Raw genomic sequence first — 22,809 nt, forward strand, 5'->3', positions numbered from 1 at the left:
TACTAGGGAAGATTCGCTACCTCATTTCGCAAGCACAGAACAGAAATTAGCTGCCATTTCTATCTTTGAGCTGGTTGCTCAACCAGCAGAATGAATCTTGAAGCATCTTCACCCTGGCTTTGCAAATACTCTATGAATGCCTTAATAGTGCGATAAGAGCAGGAATCAAACTTTATTCCTCTGATTGTAATGAGGAAGACTCTGGTAAACATGGGCATTTTCACCTATAACCTCACAACGTATTCCCAACTTTCTTGTTTTAAAAGTCATGCATGTTCTGTCACAGACAGCCTCTTATATCTAGTTTCGGGCACAATCTCTCGACCAAAAGTGTACAAAGCACAATCCCTCATTCAAAAGTCTACGGGTGGGCTATACGAGTCCAGATTGTCTGGATGATTATATGGCGATAACAATCTACCTTGATTTTTCTCTTCTCACACCACCATCTCAATCTCCCTCTCCTGTAGACAATGCTTTTCTTCTTAGCTTCAGTGATAAATACTTTCTCTATCATGCCTTTGCCAAGCTTTCACGCCTAGGAACGCCTCGCACACTACAGAGCGTAAGGGTTGAGCGAGCGAATAGTCAAACACCTGAAAATATATGAGTCAGCTTCAACATCATTGTACATTGCGCATGGTTACTTACGGTGGGCTCTTGGAGAGGTCCGTCTTCAGAATGATGGGCACTCTCGTCATTTCCGTGACATCTTGGATGTACTCTCCACCTTCCTCTCTCAGGGCGAACAACTTGAGGTACTTCTCCTTGTTGGTCAAGCGCGTCTCGACAGCTTCAGCCATGGGGACCTTTGAGTCAGATCGAGTGCGATGCAAGACTCCAGTGTTGGAGGTGGATCGAGTCGGCGAACCAGGCACGCTTTGCGTGGGACGCTCAGCAAGAGATGCACCTGCCATGGACTCTGTCACGTCCGACATGTTGTCCTCATCGTCGTCGAACAGTGCGTCAACATCATCGGTAGAAATGGTACCAGTCTCGGTTTGCTTTCGAGCAGCTTCCTCGCGCTCCTTTCTGGCCTTCTCGGCCTCTTCGGCTTGCTTTGCAGCCGCCATGGCATTGGACACTCTCTGGGATTGGTGTGCCTTGGGTCTCTCGTCCTCGGGGACATATGCAGAGCTGGGGACGCCCTTCTCCCAGTACAGCTCCAGAACTCTCTTCTCCTTTCGGAACTCTGCCTTCTTGAGTGGCAGCTGGTCGCAGTGGACACGCTTCTCAAAGCCCCACTCGGGAATCAAGACATCAAAGGCCGACTCGTAAACACATAGGACAATACCCTCGCTGATGAGGTCACCGTTGACCTCTTGGCGCTTCCTGTCCATGATGCGGCATGACTCAATGTGAATGCTCTGCTCCTGAGCATTCTGGGCAGACTCCTTCTTGGTGTTGCAAGACTCAACCGTCTTGACCAAGTTGTCAACATCCTCGGTGTACTCGATCTTGCCCTCGGAAAGGACAGCCTCGAGCTGTCGATGAACAACTAGGTCGGCGTAGCGGCGGGTAGGTGCAGTAAAATGAGTGTACAGAGGCAGGTTTAGTGCATAGTGCGGCCACAACAGCTTGTTGGTTTTACCACTAATGTAGTACTTGGCGTGGTTCATGCTCTTGACCAGCGCAGTCTCCATACCCTTGCGAATATCATTGTCATCAACCTTGAAGAGGCTGTTCTGGACAGTACCACTGCTAGTGGTGTCAAAGTCGTATCCAATAGCCCTCATGCGCTCCACAAAGGTTTGCAGACGGCGTGCGTTCGGGGCGCCTTGACGTCGGAGCAGGGCCTTCTCCGGTAGATCCTGAGCAAGGCGTTGAGCGACGTAAGCATTGACCTTGTGCTGCAGCTCCTCGACGAGCTCGGTACCAGATGTGGAATCAAATAGGTTATGCTTGATAGGAATATTCTCATCATCCAATTGATGGAGGAGCCTGAGAGGAGCGATAGGCTCATCTTCGGAGCCAAGTCGGGCTTCCCGGAACTTCTGAGCAACAGCCTATGGAATGTTAGCATGAATGCGTGGTGATGCTAAGGGGTAAGGGACAACGTACGTTCAGGATCTGGACGTCCTTGGCTTGAACGGTCTCGTGCTTGAAGGTAGATTGACCTGTCAAGGCATCGTCAATCTGTTCCAAAGAGAGCTTGGCAGAGCTCTTGATGATACTCCTACCAATCCAGGTGTCGCCTTCTGCGACAGCGCCGGTCTGCGGGTTAACGCGGAACACAACACTGACAGTCAGTCTGTCTTCGCCCGGGGTCAAAGTGCAGACTTCATTGGCAATCTGAGGTGGCAGAAGTGCACAAGTTCGGTTTACCAGATGAACTGCGGTGCCGCGCTTCTTAGCCTCACGGTCAACAAGGGAATTGGCCTTGACAAAGTGTGCAATATCCGGCACGTGGATACCAATTTCGATCTTTCCATCCGATTCGGTCTTCACATGGACAGCATTTCCCAGCTCTCCAGTTCCTGCCAAGTCGAGAGTGAAAGTCGTCTCGCTGCGGAAATCCCGGCGGGTAGCAATGGCATCCTCGTCCTCTTTTGCAAGCGACCAGTCCTGAAGGCTGACACTGCGAAGAACGGCGTCCGAGAATTCGTCAGACGAGAAGTTATTGTCACGGAGCAGAGCATCGGTTTCCACCTTAAGGTCACCCATCTTGCCGAGCTGCTCAACCAAAGTTCCAAAAGGATGCAAAGATGTGATAGGCCAACGCTTGATGCACGCAACAAAGATGCGATCGGCGTAGTCCTGGTGCTTCTCAACAAAGTCGCGAGGGGCCTGCTCCGTGGGAATGGCAATCAGGGGAACACGCTTGTCGGTTGGCTTGAACCAAACAATCTTGGGCTTGTCTTGCTGGCGCGAGTGCTCCTGAGGACGGCCACCATCTCTGGCGGCACGTTCAGCCTCCTGCTTCTCCTTGGTGGCCTGGCTACTCGGGCGCAGCAAACCAAGAGTACCCGAGAACATTTGACCGGCAACGCGCTCAATGACGGCAACAATGTGGCCAGCATAGAGCGGCTTGGCCTCATCGCTGATCTCCTCCTCTTCGACAAGAAGCAGACTCTGACCCTCAACCTCGACATCATCGTTCTTCTTCTGAGTAGGGCGCTGGCGCAGACTGCCACGGCGGCGAATGCCGCCCTCACCCGCGCCGGCGTCCTCGGCGTTAGCAGATCCGGACTGACTTGTACCGGCGGTAGATCCGGACCGCGTATCAGTGATGTCCTTGCGCTTCTTTTTCTCCTCCTTCTCACGCTTCTGGCCCCATACCTCATCGACATCCAACAGTTCTACAGCGACGAGATCGCCCTCCAGAGCTCGGTTGCGGTCCTTGCTACCACAAATAAAGATATCGGCATCAAGGAGGCCATCAGTGGTCGAGACGTATGCATCGCTACGGTTCTTCTTGTTGACACGCAGAATACCAGAGACAAGCTGACCATCGCCGAGCAGTGCAGGAAGAGTTGCTTGCGGGAGGTAAGGTGTGAAGAGAGTCTTCCTTTGCTGCTGCTGGTTCGCTTGGCCGCTCAGTTGAGGAGCGTGTTGGCTTCCTTGAAGACCAACCAGATGTTGGCCGTTCATTTGTGCGGCCTGGAGAGCTTGCAGCTGATTCAGCTGCATGGGGTTGAGCTGGCCAGGGTACATCTGCATCATCGGCATCTGACCGGGAACCTGCACCATCTGCGGCTGACCGGGATATTGGAAGGCTCCAACGCCCGAAATCGACTGGCTCATCGATGCACGGGATCGATGGCCAGGCTGGAAAGACTGCTGGCCACCGGATTGGTCCTGGCCTTGAGTCTGAGACTGAGTTCGCCAGTTGCCATCAAAATTTCTGGATGAGGTTCTGGCGTGTCCGCCACGGCCTCGGCTGCCAAAGTCGCTGCCCTGACCACCCTCGTTACCGATAGAAATGGAACCAGAGCCCCGGCCATGTCCTCGACCGTTGGCACCAACTGCCATGCTCTGGCTGCGTCCGTGACCGCGGCCACCTCGAGAAGATGCCGAGGAGCCCTGGGCAATAGGGGTATCGGTAGTTGTGGTGGCTGCAGGCTTAGCATCATCTGCCGGGGCACTGTCCGAGGCATTGGGGCCTGGGAAAGAAAAGCCCGACGTGGTTCGCTTCTGCTGAGCGATCTCGGCAGCCTTCTTGGCATCAGCAAGAGCTAGGGAGTGTCGTCGCTGATGTCCACCTCCGGCCGGAGGGCCGCCCCGCCCTCCTCGGGAAGCGTTCTCTCGTCCGGATGGCTGCGAGTTATCGAAATGGCCAAAAGTCGAACCGGAAGCTCCCGATGAAGGAGCGGGAGGCGGGCCCATGCCCATATTGGGGAGTGCCGACTGATTACGGCGATGTGACATGGGCTGACTCGGAGCTCCCAGTTGAACATTTTGTTGCTGTGGAAGCTGGTTCGGGAACTGGAAGCCCTGCTGCGCCATGTTGATACCCTGTTGCATAGGGTTGAAGCCACCAGGAGCAATCTGTCCGGGCGGCATCATACCCATGTTGATGTATTGGTGTGTAGCCTGCAACTGTTGCTGCTGCTGCTGTAGAAGCTCGATCTGTTGTTGAATAGCAAGCTGCTCCACTATAGAAGAAAGAAATGTCAGCCACTTGTCTATACATGCATGTATAAACCGGCGAGGTGCGTTGAGCGTAGGGGTAGAGTTGTACACCAGTTTCTCGCCAATGGAGTTCGCCGATGTACACGGGAGGGGCTGAGGTAAGGAAAAGGGAATACTGTATACTTACTTCCAGGGTTCGCAAACATGCTCACCAAAGGCGTCAACTCGGAGGGGCTTCGACGGTGAGCAATGTGCAGACGACGACCAGTTGGGCCTGGTACGCCGCCAGCAGGAGGCTGCTGTTGCTGTTGGTTGTTCTGCTGCTCCATGGTGGGCAAGCAGTAATGCTGGTGCTGCACGTCAGGTGCTCTTGTGGTAGATATATCTATCAACCAGGACGGGAAGATATGTGGGTTTGAATAGCTAGGAACTGTCGTTCACGTATTTGTTCACAGGACCTAAGCTGATTGGTGGTGAGCTGATGTTTATCGTGCGCGCCGGTACATGGACGGGACAAATGCGCAGGTTGTTTTGTATGTGTGTTTTGTGTTTGATGATTGCGTGGGCTTTTGCGACTAAACAAAAGGAGGGTAAATGAGAGATGTGAAGGAGGTTTGTGGTTTGTCGACGATTTAGAAGTTGGACGTATCGAAGGTATTCCGATCCGAATGGGCGAATCCCTAGAGAAGGAATGGATTGTCGAGGGACGGAAGGGAAAGAAAGTTGGGATGGTGGTGACGGGGAAAAGGGAAAAGAGATGAAATGGCGATGACGATGATGGGGAGGAGATGTAAGGAAGTTGTGGCCCAAGGATTCTGTCTCCCAGAGGTCTCGAATGGATGGCTCCAGGGTTGGTTAGGACACAAAGGTCGTCGAGGTGCAGTGCGGCAAGGCAAAGGTAGCGAGCGCCGCAAGGTCTGGGATTACTTGGCTCACTGTGAGGGCCTCAGAGACGGGAGTGAGCCCAAGCTTAACACCCAGCTGCTGGGTACCTCAGGTAGCACTGAGCAGCCTCTTTCCCTGAAGCGAGAGGTCGACAGACACGGGGTACATGAAGCGGAAGGGCCAAGAACAGTCGGGTGTTGGTGAGTGTGCAGCTAGGATGGGGGCAACGACTTACACAGTAGAGCTATGGGATGGAATTGGGGGGCTCAGAGCGCATTGGGGTCCTCGCCGACCCCTCCAGAGGCTCCGCTGCTAAGCCGGTTCCAGGTTAGCCTTCATCTAGAGCCAGTTCGTCGCCAGCACTAGCGGCCCGTCCTCATCCCCAAGCTGGAGCTTCCACGAGGGGGGCGAGACAGTTGCTGGCCGTGTCTGCTCTTTTACTGAAACAAGCGTGTGCATGGATCCCGTTATCCGATCACCAATTCCCCGGTGCTCATACTTGTTTTGCTGCTGAATTACAATTTCTACGGATGTGTAATCTTGTTATCAGATCGGACACGTGCTACAATGCTGAAGCACAGAAAAAATCTCTGCTTATGTGGCCTTGAAGGGGGTCTTTTTACCTTCACCTGAACATCCCCAAAGATGTGGACGATCATCGAAGCTACCCCTGCAAATTGAGGGGGGCTAAGCTACGACGTAAATGTTAGCGGTGCGCTCACTAATGACACCACATCCTAAGAGCTTGCTCTAGCGGTTCAAGGTTCGAGACAGCAGAAAGATAGTGGCTTGTCACTCCTCAGCTGCATCGTTCGTCTCGTCTACGTATTGCCCATTGGTCATTCTGCCTGTTCTCCGTAGAGCAGCAATTGAAATCCAGAAAAGCGAATTCAGTGTACTTACTTGAGACAAAGGTCAAGTAGGGTGTAGGGCAAGTACAATTGAGAGAAACGCTCAATCTGACAGGGTAACACGTCGTCTCTGAGGCTGGTACCAATCCCGTCTGTCGTCATAGTCTACCGAAGGTACCTAGACAAGGTAGGATCTCATCATGATGTATGCCATCATCTATCCATCCCATGCCTAGAATCAAGCAAAGTCATTGGAGACGGCGAGACATGCGAAGCATACGTGCACTCGCCCTTTAGTGACACCTGCGGCTTGTTTAGCACAACTTTTATCTTCCTAGTGTAGCATCCATCAATCAACAATAAACTGAATTGGTTGGGTGCCAACTGGTGGAGTGAGCACTTGTCGAGCAGGCTTTCCTTGGGCTTTAGCTCAACGTTGATAAAATGGAGCCTCGGTAGTAGTATTCTCATTGTTGTGAGGGAAACACTGAACAAACAGGTTGATCTCTTCCTGTGTCCCTTGGGCTTTTTGGGATAATCATCTACCTGAGAATACTACGCAAGACGTGCTTGGTGATCGCCAAAACGCAGCTGCACTCCAAACAACATTGAACAGGGGGCGGGACCGGCACAGATGCTGTACCCTTGGAGGTCACATTGGATAGCACTCCATAAAAGTGCAAAAACACTTGACTAGCATAATATTGCAACTTGTCCAAAGGAGCGCAAAACCGGATGGACCAAATATATGTCTCCCAAATCCAACGATAATGCCACTGAAAGACATATAATATATATATATATATATAGTAACTCCAATGTTGTTGGAGTATTCAGAGTGCTGCCAATACTGTTCATGATTCATGTGAAGAACTGTGGCACTGTTGTTTATGGATCCTCCTCGTATTCTGACGTTCTGTCATCTACTACCTTGTCCATGGCACTCAAATGCTTGAATCACACAATTTTTCAAGCTAGACACAAAATATCAAGGTAGGTATCCAAATATCTTACAGATGTATCGTGGGAACAAAATCTTCCAACAAACGCTTACCCATCAAGGTTACCAGTCCAGATTGAACAAATCCATTGTTCCTAGTGAGAGAGAATAGTCATTATATTCAAGCATTCTTTTGGAAACAAATTTCTTGTGTCAGATTCCGGGATTAGAGTAGTTTAATTCTTATTGCCGAGATTTGTTTTCCTTAGACTTGAAACTCAATGAATGAATGGCTGTTGCAAATATGAAATTTGTTGTTCAACTTCAATGTTGACTTTTATAACTTTCTGCCTGAGCTTAGAGCATGTACCTAGGTACCTAGTACTCGGTAGCTTCAGTGTTCAGCGAACGGGAAATAAATGCACATAAGTTTCGATAGGGGTCCTTGCGTCGCTACCTTACCTGGGTAACGTCCGTATCGACTGTCACAGACGTAGCAGTGGGGCTGCTTGCTTACCGCCCGCCTGATTGGGCATGGCGGGCATAGATCGATCCCTCAAGAGGCTAGACCCACCCTTTGGCAGAAACAATTGAATGTCAATCCCAGCATTTGCGGCTCCAAACTTCCATTTGAACGACAACGTTGCAACCGAGAAAGCTACACTTGGGCAAATTGAGTTACGGCTGCGCGCAAGTCAATAAAGCATTGATTTGGTCTTTTCAAAATACGATATAACTCGTGACTGAGCCTGCGTCGCGTGCAGACGCCAACAGTCACTTGCGATCCCTGCCACGACAACATGCGATAGTCCGTCTTCAGAACATCAGAATCATGGCAGGCACTTCACCTGTTCGCCCGAGCCTCGCAAGCCCAAGTCCGGACAGACACCGCTATGGAAGCTACCTTTCCGATGATAGAAACAACATCAGCAACCATCACGAAGCTTTAGCAGCCTCCAAGGATGAGCATGATCGTGTAAGAGATCATGCCATTCAGGCCCTGGAGAAGCATGCGTTCCAGCTCGAGCAGCTGCGCATACATGACGAGGAGACGCGAGTCCTTGAGAAGCAAAAGCGAGAACAGGTCCGCTTGGAGCAAGAGAGGAGGTTAAGAGAGGAAGAAAAGAAGCTCCGAGAGCTCGAGGCGCAACATATTCCCAAATTGCCCCCGAAACCGCCTGCAGAGACTGCACCTCCAGCAGCACAAGCAAAGGACGTCAGCACAAATGGAATCAAACCAGCCGCCCCATCAATTGCGCCAAAAGGAGCTTCCTCGGAAAACGCCTCCGCAACCTCAAAGTCACCGTTTACTATTGCGCCTCCGACCGAAAAGACTAATGGCACAGTCGCGTCAAACGCAAAACCCGCCCCTACCCCCTCAGCACAAGAAGCGGCCCCTGCAGCTATAAAACAGGACGAGACTGCTACGAAGCCGAATCCGTTTGCGACGATACAGAGTTCATCCGCTGCTCCGAGTCCCAGCCCTTTCGCAGCGGCTGGCAAATCAGCCACACCTGTACCGACTCTTTTCGGCAAACCGACAGGCGCGCCAGCTATCAATGGACTCAACACGGCCACCACAACCGCTCCTGTGCCGGTAGCTGTGCAGTCCCCAGACCGATATGTACAAATCCACCAGAGTCTAAAGAAATTGCGTGCTTCTATCAAACAGCAAATGACAACCAACGTGGAGCTTAAGAAGAACGCTGGAAACATGAGGCGAGAGATTCGTAAATGTATCGGTCAATTAACTGGCGAGAAAGGAGCCAATAGGCAACAGGTGAGAGGATGGAGAGCTTATAATCTGGATTTTACGCTAACAAGTACACAGCTGGAGAAGATTCGGGCAGTGTTGACTGCAGCGGTACGTGGATCACCTCCAAGTGCTCTGGTCGATCCATCCGAGTACGTTCGCGATCAAAGACAACCAGACCAAGAAGCGCTTCATAATGGAGAACTTCCATCACTCTTTCTCTATCTCTTGAACTGCCTTGCAAAGGATATGATTAAGCAGTTTGATGGTGAATGTGGCCCAATGCCGCATAAAGCCGACCCAATCGGAGTGATTGCGGCGCAGATCTTTTCCACGAAGGAATTCCAGTGGCGTGGTATATCTCTGGTCGATATCATGATGGCCAAATTCCGGGTAGCATGCCCAGTTCTCTTTGGAATCCGAGGCAACGAAAAGATGGAACAAGGTAGACTGCGCCTTGGATGGCGGAAACCAGATGGACATTGGATGCCCGACCAACAGCACTATGAGCGCATGTCCGGTCTTGGTGTGGGCTATGCTTCCATTGCCCTGCGAGACTTCTCAAAGGTCAAGACGAGGAACCCCTACCCACCAGCCAACTACTGGACAAGCATGGCCAAGATCGTCAATAGTCCATCCAACGAGATCTCGGACACACAATGTGTGGTCCTGAGAGCCATGATCCACTTGTACGAAGAGAAGTTCATCAACCTATACGGAAATCAAGCAATAGCAGCTCTGCGCAAAGCATTGGTGGAATTCCCCGCCAAGGCGCCCAACAAGACACCAGCTGTGCATGGGCTCACAGTTCTGGCAAGTCTATATGAAAAGGATCTCGGACTTGATCTTCGGTGACAATCCACTGGTCCATAAAGACGATGGAATAAACTTGTTCTATGGACTATATCGCACCAGGAAGGTCATGTCATAGAAGAGTCAGGCAGAGGCGTTTATTGGGGGAAAAGGGAAATTCATCGTCAACACTATAGAGATTTTGAGTTGATGGAGAGATTGATTCTACTATATTGCCCTTGTGTGGCCAGGTGCCTCATGCACCGAATATTTTCAGTCCCTTGAAATAGACCCAAGAGATCTAATTCATTTTGATGTATACATCATTACATCTCATGACCCCTAAAGGAATTTTCTTTTTTTCTTTTTACTAATACAAAGTGATCCCGCCCTCTAGTATTGTAAATAAATCCAATAAGTGCCCGTAACCGTTGCGCCGATGCTGTAACACACAATATGGGCACATTTGCAGTCCCAATTTATCCTCTTTGAAAGCGAGCTACTCCGCTCCATCTCCAATGGAAACAGTCCCGTCCCATTATCTCTTCCCACTGTCTGGGGCATTTCTCTATAATATCAGGAGGAGCACAAGCAAGATGATGAGGACCATGATGAGTGCAGCAATGCAGCACCCGCTCCAGCGGTCCTCATTCTTGCGGGCGACGTAGGCCATCTTGGCGAGGCCAGTCTGGAGACGGCCCTGGACGCGCTCGGCCATGGAGTCGACCACCTCGAGCATCTCGCGCTGCTCTTCGAGCTCGCGGCCCATGTCGTCGGCCTGCCGCCGGATATTGCCCACCGTCACAAACGTCTGGTCGAGCATGTCGTCTTGCTCGCGCATCATTTGCATTTGCTGCTGGTGCTCAAACTCGGCCGCATAGTCGTCGTCTTCGTTTTCGCCGTCCTCGAGCGCGAAGGCATTGGGGTCCGGCAGGTCTCCCGAGGCCGCGGCTCGTGCGGCGCGCGCCTTGCTGTTGCTCGTCTGCTTCCCCGCGCCGCCCTTTGCTAGCTCCTCGGCCATGTCCTCGACCTCGCCGCCGACTTCCTGCACCAGGCGCTGGCGCCGCTTGACCTCGGCGGCCGAGAGGCCGTACTGCGCCGGGTTGGACTCGACGGCCTGGACGGCGGCGCGGAGGTCCTCGAGGTCCTCGGTCAGGGAGCCCAGAGCGGTCTCCAAGTCGGCGCGCGCCGAGGTGAGCTCCGGGTTCGAAGGTGCCGAGGTCAAGGACCGGATGCGCACGTAGGACGAGAAGATGGGCCGCGTCTGCTGGAGTTGGGCGAGTACATCTCTGTGTTGCGTGCGCTGTCAGCGTCTGCTTTTTTTTCGGTTGTGTTTGATGCGATTATATCAATGGCTAAACACTCCAATGTGGATGCACTTCACCTAGAGCAGTGAATCAAAGATGCAATACATACTGTTGTACCTGGAGGAAGGGATCCTCCTCGTTGGTTGAGGACATCATTGTCTAGTAAGCCTCTGTTCCCAAAGATGGTGTCTCTTGAATGCGCAAAGGAAGCTCGCTGGACTGGCTACATCTGGGTATCTCACGCAGAAAACAAAAGAAAGAAAAGAGATGATTGGAATGACAATCGTCTTCTTGGCGTATGTAAATCAGTTGGGATGGGAGATGGAAGGGTTCAAGGTATGACAAGGCTGTAAAGCCTTGGGTAAGGGGCGGCTCTTTCGGGGGGATGACGTGGTGGGTTTAGGCTCCCTCTTGTCTTGGAAATGCGCGTTCCAGCCCAGCGGCTCCCCCGTCCGGGGCGGGCTGTTTAGGTGGTCCTCGGCGGGTGGGAGCCGCCAGCTCGGAGAAGGGATCCAGAAATGTGACCGCCAAAAAGATTAGTGCAATTTTTTCAATATAATTTTTCTAAACCTTCTCGACAGCCAAACCAGGAATAAATCAGCCACGGAGAACGCCCAGTGAAAATTGTGTGTCATATTCCTCATTCCAGAGGAATAGCAGCAAACACTCCACCAATTTTTTTTTTAAACATAAGTCCATTTCTTCGTGGCAGATTTGGTTGCAGATTCTCGCCATGATACCCTCAAAACCTCTGCCCTATGCCGAATGCTGGGGCAGCACGGAGGAATATGTGTCAAGCTTATTAGAATTCGCGACAACTTCTGATCTGCTTCAGACACTATGCGGTGGCGTGCATATTCTGGACTTCTTCACCAATGAGCCCGGGCTTTTTCAGCAGATAATTCCAGAGGACTGGCAGGATTACCTCATGAGGACAGACCCGATGCGCCTGCTGGATATACTCATGAGGGATGACCTGAGCGCATTTCCCGAGGGCGAGATGCCCCCAGAGAGCTTTCTGCAGTATATCAAGGATATCCGCAGATTCTCCCTGGGGCGCAAATTTGCCGCCGCGGACGAAAAGCCGCCCAAGTTGACGAGGTTCGTGTCGGTGGGCATGAAGCCCAAGAAAATCCACGAAGTGAGCAATTTCGCCAATTATGTGGACAAATTTGCCGGGGATGTGGAATCCATCACGGGCGAGGAGATCACGCACTTTGTCGATTTTGGTAGTGGCCAAAACTACTTGGGAAGAGCTCTAGCGAGCGCCCCATATAACAAGCATATCGTGGCTGTGGAGGGTCGCGAGCACAATATTGCCGGTGCCAAGGAGCTTGACATGATCGCGGGCATTGCAGACAAGGAGAAGGTCATGCGTAATAAGAAATTATGGCACCAGATGATGAAGAACAAGAAAGAGGGCACGGACACGGATTTCACAGACGAAGAGATGCTCAAGAAATTATCTCTGGCTGCAAAATTGCCGGAGCAAGTCGTCGACTTCAGACCAAGACGCGAGCTTGAGGCCCTTTACACACCCGAGGACGGAAAAGGCTTCATTCGCTATGTCTCGGGCAGACTGGAGTCCGGAGACCTGTCTGATGTGGTTGAGCAGTTGGAGGAGACTCCTGAAGCATCTCAGGACCTTCGCATGATGGCCATTTCGATTCACTCGTGTGGAAACTTATCCCACCACGGCATCCGCTCTCTTGTGTTGAATCCCAAGGTGCGCGCCGTGGCCATTGTTGGATGCTGCTACAATCTGATGACGGAGAAGCTGGGCCCGCCATCTTACAAACTTCCCTACATGCGCCCCAGTCTTCAAGCTTTGAACGGGCGCGTGGTTCGAGAATCTGCCAAATACGACCCTCAAGGATTTCCGATGAGCGAGAGGTTGAGTACCTACAAGGAGCATGGTGTTCGCCTCAACATTACAGCCCGTATGATGGCGTGCCAGGCACCACAGAACTGGGGCGAGCAGGAAAGTGATGGATTCTTCACCCGCCACTTTTTCCGGGCTGTTCTCCAGAAAATCTTCCTCGACCGAGGCGTAATCAAAAAGATCTATCACGACAAAGAGTCAAGCGAGACTCCATCTTCGAGTCCCTTCAACATGAGCACCAACCCGGTGATTATCGGGTCTTTAACAAAGAAATGTTACACCTCGCTACACGCCTACGTAAGAGGCGCTCTCGCAAAGCTAACGACACACTCGGATTATCACGAACACTGCGACATCATTGAGGAGAAATTGGGCGACATCACCGACGAGGAGATTGCGCGGTATGAAGCTCAGTATCTGCCTCGCAAGAGGGAATTGAGTGCTATCTGGAGTTTGATGGCTTTCAGCGCCGGCGTCGTGGAATCTCTCATCGTGACCGACCGCTGGCTATTCCTCAAGCAACACTCGGACCTCGTGCAGGACTGCTGGGTCGAAGTCGTCTTTGACTTTCGAGAAAGCCCTCGCAATCTAGTAGTCGTTGGAGTCAAGAAGCGCGATCAGTGAATACAGACACACTGTCTGACTCGAGCAGCCGACTCCGTATTCGGCTCTGACATCAATGTGACGATGTGTCACCTTACATTGGACTTTGCTCGCGGCACTACGCTTGCATTCAAGCGGATGACTAAAGTAGGCCCGAGAGCTCTTTATTATCGGGCAGATTCGGAATCGTGAGACTAAGATATGGATGCCCGCAACAGCATGTGGGTTGGCCCGAAAAAAAAAAAAATACCAATGCCCGCTTCACGATAGGGACAAGCTGGGGAACCCACATGCGCAATCTACTCCGTAGCTACACTATCGAGCCCCATCCCATCCTGCTGCTGCTGCTTACTTGCATGCAGGGGGTCACTATCGTCGGGATATACAGTTGCAGGATTCCCAATCGGGTATTGGCTTTGCTGGTCAGCACGCGGCAGATCACTGCCCACCTGCTAGATTGACTGCTTATATTAGATCGATGGTTAGGTCTTGCATGCACTTGCATCGCTATAGTGGGCGCAATGATCACAACCAGCAGCAGAACCGACGAAAGACAATACTTTTTTAACCCGCATGAAGACAGCCAGTCGGGAGGAGTGCGACTGGCCCTTCTCGTTATCATGCCGTGGTGTTTGAATGCAGCATACCGAGAAAACTTGTCTAATCAACATCGGGTATAGCCGCAGACAGGGCAGATCTGATAATCCAAAACCGATCGTAGCGGCAAAGGAACCCTGCACAAAAAAACCGTTGGCTGGGTGAGGGTTGAGCTTCCCAGGGTTGAGTCTATTATACAACTCTACGTAGCAAAAAGCATGGAAACCCAAAATTGTTCTGATAATGGTTAAAAAGAGACGAAAAAAGATGGAATTCTTCCTTCCCGCTCAGAATCATAACTCACAGACCCAACATCATGAGATGATCTCCCTTGCGATAAACACAGCACTCTTCGGAATACTACTCAGTCATGCACGCGACTGAGTCTGGCATGGCTCGCATGAATCGAGATGGGCAACAAGCGCGTAGCCCCACGCCAAGAGCAACACTCGCAGGACCCTTGATACCGTCGGGTGGGCTTGCTTGCTTGCTTGCTTGTACTATGTATGATATGTACGGCGGTATGCGCCTCTGACGATGGAGGCACCCGGACGAGTGGGATAGCATAAAAGCTTTTGCATATTGTCCTAGTAGTATAGTTCAATGCACGTATTTTGTGTCCCCTCCTTCCCCCCAATTGGACGAATTGCCGTGCCATTGCCGGAACTCAGTTTTGATCTCTCTGCTGACGTGAAGACTATAATTCTTTGTCCATGGTTTCTTGCCATCATGTGAGAGACTCATGTCAGCATGGCGCTCCCGGGGGGTGATGTGACGAGGTATCGAGATTACCTCACGCCTGGACTGCACTGGGCTAGGCTAGGCTAGGCTGGCTAGGCTGGGCTGGGGCTGATAATTTATGCGCAAAAACAAGCAAAGTAGTAGGTATGTCGGGCAGACAGCGCAGCGCGGGTGTGATGTGACATTATCATGGGCAACAAACTTGACTGATAACGGCCGGGATTGTGGGAGTGTCACCCGCTTCAGCGAGGTTAGTATCGGCTCAATTAGGCGCGGGAGCGCAGATCATTCTGCCAAGGATGCGCTGATTGTGAGATGGATTGCTTTTTTGTTGAGACGCAATTCGAGTTTTGAATTGAGATCGATGGCATCTTCCAGCGTGTCGAATTCGTGATTGCAGCACAGATTGGTTAAAAAAACCTAATTGCTAGCGGTTGCTGGGTTGGGGAAAATTCCCCTCTGTGAGAAAAGAGAGCGGGACAATGACGCTTTGCGTAACACGAATCGCAAAGTTGCCTGTCCCCGTCTAGTTTAGCAGTCCACATGCAAGGGAGTGAGAGAGCAACAACTACTATTTGTGAGTTGAGCGGGGTGATGCTCTAGGGGCACCTTTGACGGCTCAAAGTGGAAAACTGCGGGTCATAGTGAACAGCTGCACTATTGGGCGCATCAAACAACAATCTTGAAAACCGCTGGGATTCAGTCAGCCAAGCTGATACATCGCAGGGGGGGGTCGAAGGGAAGCGGTATTTCTCTTTCGCTAGTAGTAGACATGGGAACGTGGACATTCTGCTCGACGTGCTCACAATGCTCGGAGGACACGGAAAAGTTTGTAGGTGGGCAAATATAATGTACACCTGGGCAGTAGGTAGCATAGATTGAAGTCGGGCTGTGTTGGCGCACTCTGACTGATGGGCTCTCTCTTGGGTCTACTACCGTTCTCTTCCTTCTCCTCTGGTATGACGTGTTCTCAATACCACCCACGCTGCTGCTGTAGAACGTGAGCATTCAAACGAATCATGCTCGGGGAAGAGAGAGTATTCCCCCAACCTCGCGGGATCCCCCTCGACTCGATCGAGACAGAGACATCACTATGCAGATAATGCATTGGTTGATGGCCGCTGTGGTGCGACGGGTTGGAGCTCCCCCACGTTCTCGGGTTACCCTGTGCATGCAGCTCGGGCTATAACCTGCCTCCGGTCCATGTTATTATGCTGGTCGTCCCACTCCGCTAGTGACAAGGTAGATTCAAGATGTACTCTGTATATATTAATAATATGCTTGGGGGGGTTTTTCTTGGAGTCGAGTTGTATTGGGTCATTTTGATGTTGCCCTGGGGGCACAATATTCTCGGCGAAAATTAGAGTGCATACTAGTTATTGAAAAATATACAGACCAAACATGACCTCTGTAGCGAGTACCGAATGATGCGATGCCCCTTGTCTTGCAATGTGCTTTATTGGGAAAAAGTGACGATGGGTATCAACATTGAATGTTGGTGAGGGGACAAGAATGCTGACGACTTTTCGCGCCTCCAATGTCTCGAGCCCAGAGGCTGCCTCTCTGCTGCTCAACAGTACCTGCATCTAACATGCTGTCGGTATGCAGTCGGTCCAAAACCCCACCTAGACTTGTGTCTGTATCCCGCCCCAAAGTCCAGTGGGTGGGTGAACGGGTGGTTAACTGGGCGCTCTGGCACCTCTTGAGCCCTCAACTGACGATGTCACCCCACGGCGCTTATGCTGGCAATTATGGTCATGACGGACAGCTACGTCTTACAGCGTCCTGCGGAATACCCTTCTGGGACATCTATGATGTTGTTCGGTTCAGGGACCGCTTCTGAGGTTGGTCCCCTGTCGAACCCCTCCAAAAGCCCAAGCGTCCTACCTACTGAATTTGCTTCCTCTCCTCTCTCCATCGGGCGGGCAGTGGACATGGTCTTTTGTTGTTGCAGCACATGGTTGCTTTCCTGTTGACTGCCTGGCTGCACATATATCTCTCGGCGCTGCCCGTTGAACTTCGCCGGTTTTGCCGTGTAACAAAGACGATCTGCTCAACCTCACAGTGCATACTCTCTGCCTGCCTGCCTGCCTGCCAAACCTTCAAGACCCTTGGGTGGTTCCATTGTCTGCCTTGCCTGTCAAGTCCGACTCCTGAACACACCGACCCTTCTTTTGTTTGAAGGGAAGGGGGGAGGGGCAACCTTCTGTTCAACAGAATTCTGGGGCCTGGCCCGGCTGCATTGCATCTGATTGCATCTGCGTCGGCATCGATCAGAGACATCTGCGCCTGATCTGGGAACCGCATCTTCACCACACCTGGTAACCTGCGTTACCTGCCTATCTTTCTATCTGATTTGCCTTGCCTAGGCAGTGGCCCGTCTCTAGATCGAGGACTCCTCTTCTTACCTACCTTGCCTTATCTACAAACTTATATCCTACCTACACAATACCAACCAACCCGAGTTACCCTGCCTATACTAATTACGGCCAAGGCTGTCCGGATATTCCCTGTTACCAGAGGAAAAGCTCCCCGCCCGGACTGAGAAAAGGTGCATACATACACTTTTTTTTTTTCACCTACCTGTGCAGGTTTCTGGAGCAGCCTTTTGCTACCATTCGTCGGCGCATGTTATATGTGGTCCCTCCGGTATTCTCCAGTCTCTCAAGTCCCCAACCCAAACTGGATGCATCAGCAATTGGCGTCGTTTTCGGCCCCATAAAGCGCCTTTGTGTTAGCCTAGGTTCCGTCGAATTCCCCGACTCAGGTCCTATCATTCGGCTGACAACTTATCTCGTGAGTCTTTTAGTAAGGCTTTCTGGTCTTGGGTTCTCTGGCCTGGGGGTGTGCCGACAACAGTCATCAGTCCGACGCCGTCGTCGTCGTCCTATTGTGTTTGGTCGCTTTGTTGTTTCTCTCTGCACAATTGGTAATTTGGGAAATTCGCAATCCCTTCCTCATTCTTCGTGATATCGCCAGAAGAAAGAAGAAGAAAATCTTTTTTTCTTGGCACGGCACCCGAACCTAAAATTTTTATTCTTTTTCGCCTCTGAAGGTTCTAAAGACGCTGGACTGCCCACCACCAAGACCCTGCCGCCCGTGTACCGTACCATACGGTCACTTTTCTGGGAAAGCACAGGACTCACATCTACCTGACCCCCCAAAAAAGCCTGTCTCGCTTCCCGCTGCCAATCATTCTCCTGGAATATTTTTTTTTTTAACTGCGCCGGTCACGCATCCTGTCTGTGCTTTTGGAGGGTCTGCGCATCCCGGGCCGGGCAGGGAGAGTTCCAGCAGGGTGGAGTGAGGAAGGGGATCATCTATTGACTACTTGTCTATTTATGTTTGCTGCTTTCCTTGGTGTGATATACGATCGGCGCATTTCATTTTCATGATGAATACTCCTAGCCAAATATCGTTTCTTGTAAGTTGCGCGCGTATTTGCTGGTCGTGATTTTTTTGTTTGGTTTCTTCCCTCCTTCTCTACTTGCCTTCCTCTGTCCATATCTCAAGCCATGACCCACGAAACCCGCGACATCGACCCTTGCAAGCCAGAGTCGGATTCACAATTCCTATTTTGCGGGTCCTTCATGGGATGAACATAAGCCTACCGTCTAAACACGCGCCATGACTAATACCCAGAGGACAAACTGCTGATGCTTTTCATGACAGGACGGCACATTCAGCCTCATACACATTCCATTGTGTCTATATCCGCTCTTTCTTCAGCCGATATTGCAGGTTCTCTTGCCGCAGGGAGACTGCGATCCAGACAACCTCGACGAGGCAATTGAAGGATTGAGTATAGACAACAAGCATGGCTTTCTCAATATCAGCATCACGCCAGTCGAGTGCTCAGTTGTGTGTCACAGCAACTGGGCCGAGAAAGTGTTTGAACCCATCATCAAGAGGCTACCCAAGGATTCCTCAAAGACTGTCATGATTTCAAAAGACACTTATCTGATTCTATCAGTTGAGAGTGCTGCAATGGATGCTGGCAGCCGAGTCATGGAGCTGACCTCACCACTCGCCATGGCCGGGATTCCCATCTTTTTCATTACGACATATTACTCGGACTTCATCCTTGTCCCAACAAAGGACCGGCAGACGGTGCAACAAGCTCTCCTGTCGAGGGGCTTTGAATTTTCAGACGAGTCCACATTTGTTTCGCCCTCAGCACATTCGAGGGGTCCCAGTGTCAGCAGCCAGCCCCCGTCAACACCGCCCCCGTCAAACATTGCCGAACTACAGACACGGACTTTTGAGCTCTTGAAAAAGCGCGACGTTGTGCCTTACATCGAGGATGGCCTCAGTCTAGTGCTCGTCTCTGGAAAGGAGCATTCCAAGACGACTCAAATGACCGACTATCGCCGTCCGGCCCCAAGCCGCCAGCCAACTGGCAATGGCTACAACAGTCGCAGAAGCTGGCTCGACAATGTTGATACTAAGCTCTACACTAGCCTGATATCAGTCTTGGTGTTGCAGCCCCGCTTCCTGTCCATGACCTTGGCTCAAGAAGACCCTCCTTCATTACTGCTCGACAAGCAGCATCTGGGCGTGTTTGGCGACTCGGTCGTGGGCGATATGAGCGGAGATCTCGTACCGATATTCCTCGACCTTGAGAACCTCACCCTCGAGGCCACGGGTATCGTTTCGGGCGTGGCTGGAAAGCTTGTCTCGGAGATGCACATGGTCGACACGGGCGTCAGCGAGCAGCTGTCGTATCTTTCGACGGCCAGGGCCGGCGCCGTCATCCTGTCGTATGACCAAAGCATGAAGGCTCTGGAGATCATGAAGCCGTTGCTGATCAAGGACTGACTCACCGACCAAGAAGAAGAAGGCAAACACCATAAATCGTGGCCTAGGAAGATATGGCCACTACGGGTAATGCATGGCGCGGACTAGATCATCGTGGGGGGCCTTGATTTGTTTCACAAGAGCGACCACGCAGCGAGAAGCTGGTATATAAAAATTAGGAGTTGGCTATGGTTTTCGGGATTATCTCGCATAAATACTGGCATCAGAAAGGAGTGGTTGGCTATTGTGCATAGGGAAAAGGGGGGGACCTTCTGGTTTTAGTATCTGGAGCTGGGCATTTTTCTCTCTCTCTTCTGGCGACTCCATCATTCAGACGCAGCATGTCATTGCGAGGCAGTATAGTACTAGCATTGAGATACCCAACTCTGACTCTTTTACGCAACTTGGACATTACTGCAATCTTAGGTGAACAGTGGGCTGACTGATTTTATTGTTTTGTATGTTGAAGAAGACTTATGAAGTAGGGGAAAACAAGTAAATAGTATAATAAAAGCGAGTGTGCGTGAGAGATAAAGACAAGTTGACAAATAGATGCAGAAAGAGGAGAAAGTTTGGAGCAAATAGATGAAATGATGAACCTCCAAGTGTTGTACCAAACACATTATTGCAGTCTTGCTCAACTCAAATAGCTGCTGGCCCGGCAGACCACATTCCTCAGACAATCCGTCGAATGTGAGTCCGCCGTATACATGTCGAAGGTATTGGCCAAACTCCCGGGTTGTCTTGAGCACGCTATTCACCACGCTGAATCCAGCGTGTGGTTACCTGCTTCGGTTCCTTGGGTTCCCACTTCACGCGCATTGCCTCGCTGTTGCAATTGACGCGGCAGATTTCCGTGTCGTTCATCTTGTTATTGGACCAACTTCGCCATGTTTTCCCTCACGTCATCAAGATCCCCTTCTCCGGTGATATGAGATGTCACATTTCCAACGTGGGCTTGCAACACTCTGCCCATTTTTGGTAAGAAGCCTGCATGCCCGCTCATTTCACAGCCTCATCACGCATCACGCATCACACTTTGGAGCAGTCATTTCTTTCGTCTCACATTTGTCTCTTTCCATCTGCTTTCTTCCGTTGAGCCTTGATATTATCATGCAACACAGCAGCTATACTTCTGGGCCTCTTCTTCTTACCACACTGGCATTGGCGCTGAGGTTGTGGGAACAAACAAGCTCAAGACTGGGTTCTTGCTATACAGCAGAGAATGAGACTGGGAATTAGAAATCAAGCAAAAACGATTCTCTGCAATCATACAAGGCTGGCCGTTGACTTTAGGGCCAGCGAAGAACATGAGATACGTAAAGAGGTCTCCGACGCGTTCAATTCGGAATTATTCCAAAACCCAGGGAAGGTGAACCGGATCCTTGACACACTCGATTCTCTGCTTCAATCTTTCATCGGGGGGAATTTGGCGCACCAGGTAGGGAAAGGGACTCAGAGATCTGGTAGGTATTTTGCAAGATTTTTGAAAATGATACATCACTACAATGTCATTCTAGATATTTTGATATCGCATTGTCCCAAGAATCTTGCCTTATCTAAGGCGTTGCGAAATTCCTTTCTGCTTTACTTATTTATCGTAAAATTCTTGGGGTGAAGGATTTTGACTCGTTCTAACTTTTCGGGAGACTGTGAATCATCAAAGGCTGCTTGGTCGCCTTCATACTACCGTCAATAACATTGCTATGATCGTACCACAGGTGGACCTCACGGCATAATCATATCCCGCTCAGTATGTCAAGAAAGCTGGCATAACAATTTATACGGACAACCATTTTGGCGGTTACCTGAGTGCGAGGAACGAGGTTCTCTCCGTGGGAGGTATCACGATTACATGGTTCTTATTGGCAATATGAATCGACTCACAGTGTAGACAAAGTGAGTAAGAAATAGGCAACGACGATCCCCAGAATTCAAGACTACTTAATCCTATGACCTTGAAATAATTAGAGGAAAGTCGCTGCCGACAAACTGGTTTGGGTCAACAACTAGGCGGCGGAGAGGTGAGTGAGTGAGAGATTTCTAGAGTATAATTTCATGGCACAGAATGTTTCAATGCTAGTCCTTCTAGCTTGCCTTTTCCATGCAATTGCGCTCCCTCTCCACGTATCGATCGTTGCTTGATTTCGCTATAAGGCCATTGCATTTCTCCATGATTTACACTACATATCAGACTACTCGAATTGTTCTGGGGTTTGAACCTATTACATTTTGATTAACGTAGCAATACCATGACCATGGCGTGTAGCATCAGGCAATACGGTGAGCTTTTTGCATGAAGCTGCTCGAGAATCAATAACACCAATCAACCCTTGCAGTCTGGCCATAACGATTATGCTTTATTTTGTGTCGTGCATGTCATTCGCCCATTGGCCAGGCTAGTGCAAACACTATTATATAAACATTATCTAGCATGTGATGCAAGCATTGTGCGAATAGAGCATGAATGCATCATCTCCCTTTTCGAATTGAGTCATACCCAAGACGCTGGGGGTGAAACCTAGAAAACTTTGGCTCTAGATGGATGCAAACCAATGAGTCGTCGACTAGAATTGTTGGACGTTGTCGCAATCCGGCCCATATCGTTGCGATATTCATCTGGAACTGACCTGCCAATTCTGTACAGCTCTGCACGACTCTATTTTCATTCATCCCATCGCATAGGATGACTGTGGTGATGGAGGACTAAATCGCTCACATCTCTTCTATTGACTCTATTTTCATCTGGCAGATCAGATGAAAAAAATTATTTCCATGCTTGTTCTAGAGGAAAATAGACACCCTCTTCTTTTTCTCTTACAGAGATAGGACTTGCGATGGTGCGCTTCATTCGTCTCATGATAGTCTGAGGGTTTTCCATTGAACTTCCTCTTTGGAATAGCTTCTTTGAGAAGCGTGGGCATGGGTGGGCAGGGTGGCTTGCGAGCAAGCGGGATGGGATGGAATAGAATAGGATCAAAGAAGAAGAAGAAGAAAAGTATCGTTAGCCGGAGAAAGGGTCGTCGCAATCTATCTGCTGCAAAAAGTCCGATGAGACCGGACGCCCAAGTTTCATCTCGTGTGTTGAA

The 22,809-nt window shown here is 50.7% G+C and overlaps 5 protein-coding genes across 5 annotated transcripts; 3 read left to right on the plus strand and 2 right to left on the minus strand.

Annotated features, from left to right (window-relative positions):
- Window positions 1-556: 556 nt before the first annotated feature.
- PFICI_09460 (uncharacterized protein) lies at window positions 557-4,901 on the minus strand (the record flags this gene model as incomplete). The annotated part of the gene is made up of 4 exons (XM_007838041.1): window positions 557-596; window positions 652-2,006; window positions 2,062-4,595; window positions 4,760-4,901. The coding sequence occupies 4 exons, from the start codon at window positions 4,899-4,901 to the stop codon at window positions 557-559; spliced, it is 4,071 nt and encodes a 1,356-aa protein (XP_007836232.1).
- A 3,179-nt stretch (window positions 4,902-8,080) lies between these two features.
- PFICI_09461 (uncharacterized protein) lies at window positions 8,081-9,856 on the plus strand (the record flags this gene model as incomplete). Its single annotated transcript, XM_007838042.1, has 2 exons — window positions 8,081-9,028; window positions 9,080-9,856. The coding sequence occupies 2 exons, from the start codon at window positions 8,081-8,083 to the stop codon at window positions 9,854-9,856; spliced, it is 1,725 nt and encodes a 574-aa protein (XP_007836233.1).
- Window positions 9,857-10,361: 505 nt separating this feature from the next.
- On the minus strand, window positions 10,362-11,256 carry PFICI_09462 (uncharacterized protein; the record flags this gene model as incomplete). The annotated part of the gene is made up of 2 exons (XM_007838043.1): window positions 10,362-11,082; window positions 11,210-11,256. 2 exons carry the CDS (start codon window positions 11,254-11,256, stop codon window positions 10,362-10,364), a joined length of 768 nt encoding a protein of 255 aa, XP_007836234.1.
- A 577-nt stretch (window positions 11,257-11,833) lies between these two features.
- PFICI_09463 (uncharacterized protein) lies at window positions 11,834-13,606 on the plus strand (the record flags this gene model as incomplete). The annotated part of the gene is made up of 1 exon (XM_007838044.1): window positions 11,834-13,606. The coding sequence occupies one exon, from the start codon at window positions 11,834-11,836 to the stop codon at window positions 13,604-13,606; it is 1,773 nt and encodes a 590-aa protein (XP_007836235.1).
- Window positions 13,607-18,317: 4,711 nt separating this feature from the next.
- PFICI_09464 (uncharacterized protein) lies at window positions 18,318-19,741 on the plus strand (the record flags this gene model as incomplete). The annotated part of the gene is made up of 2 exons (XM_007838045.1): window positions 18,318-18,347; window positions 18,596-19,741. 2 exons carry the CDS (start codon window positions 18,318-18,320, stop codon window positions 19,739-19,741), a joined length of 1,176 nt encoding a protein of 391 aa, XP_007836236.1.
- Window positions 19,742-22,809: the final 3,068 nt, after the last annotated feature.

Source organism: Pestalotiopsis fici (assembly GCF_000516985.1).
Source record: "Pestalotiopsis fici W106-1 unplaced genomic scaffold PFICI_Scf_6, whole genome shotgun sequence".
Lineage (NCBI taxonomy): Eukaryota > Fungi > Ascomycota > Sordariomycetes > Amphisphaeriales > Sporocadaceae > Pestalotiopsis > Pestalotiopsis fici.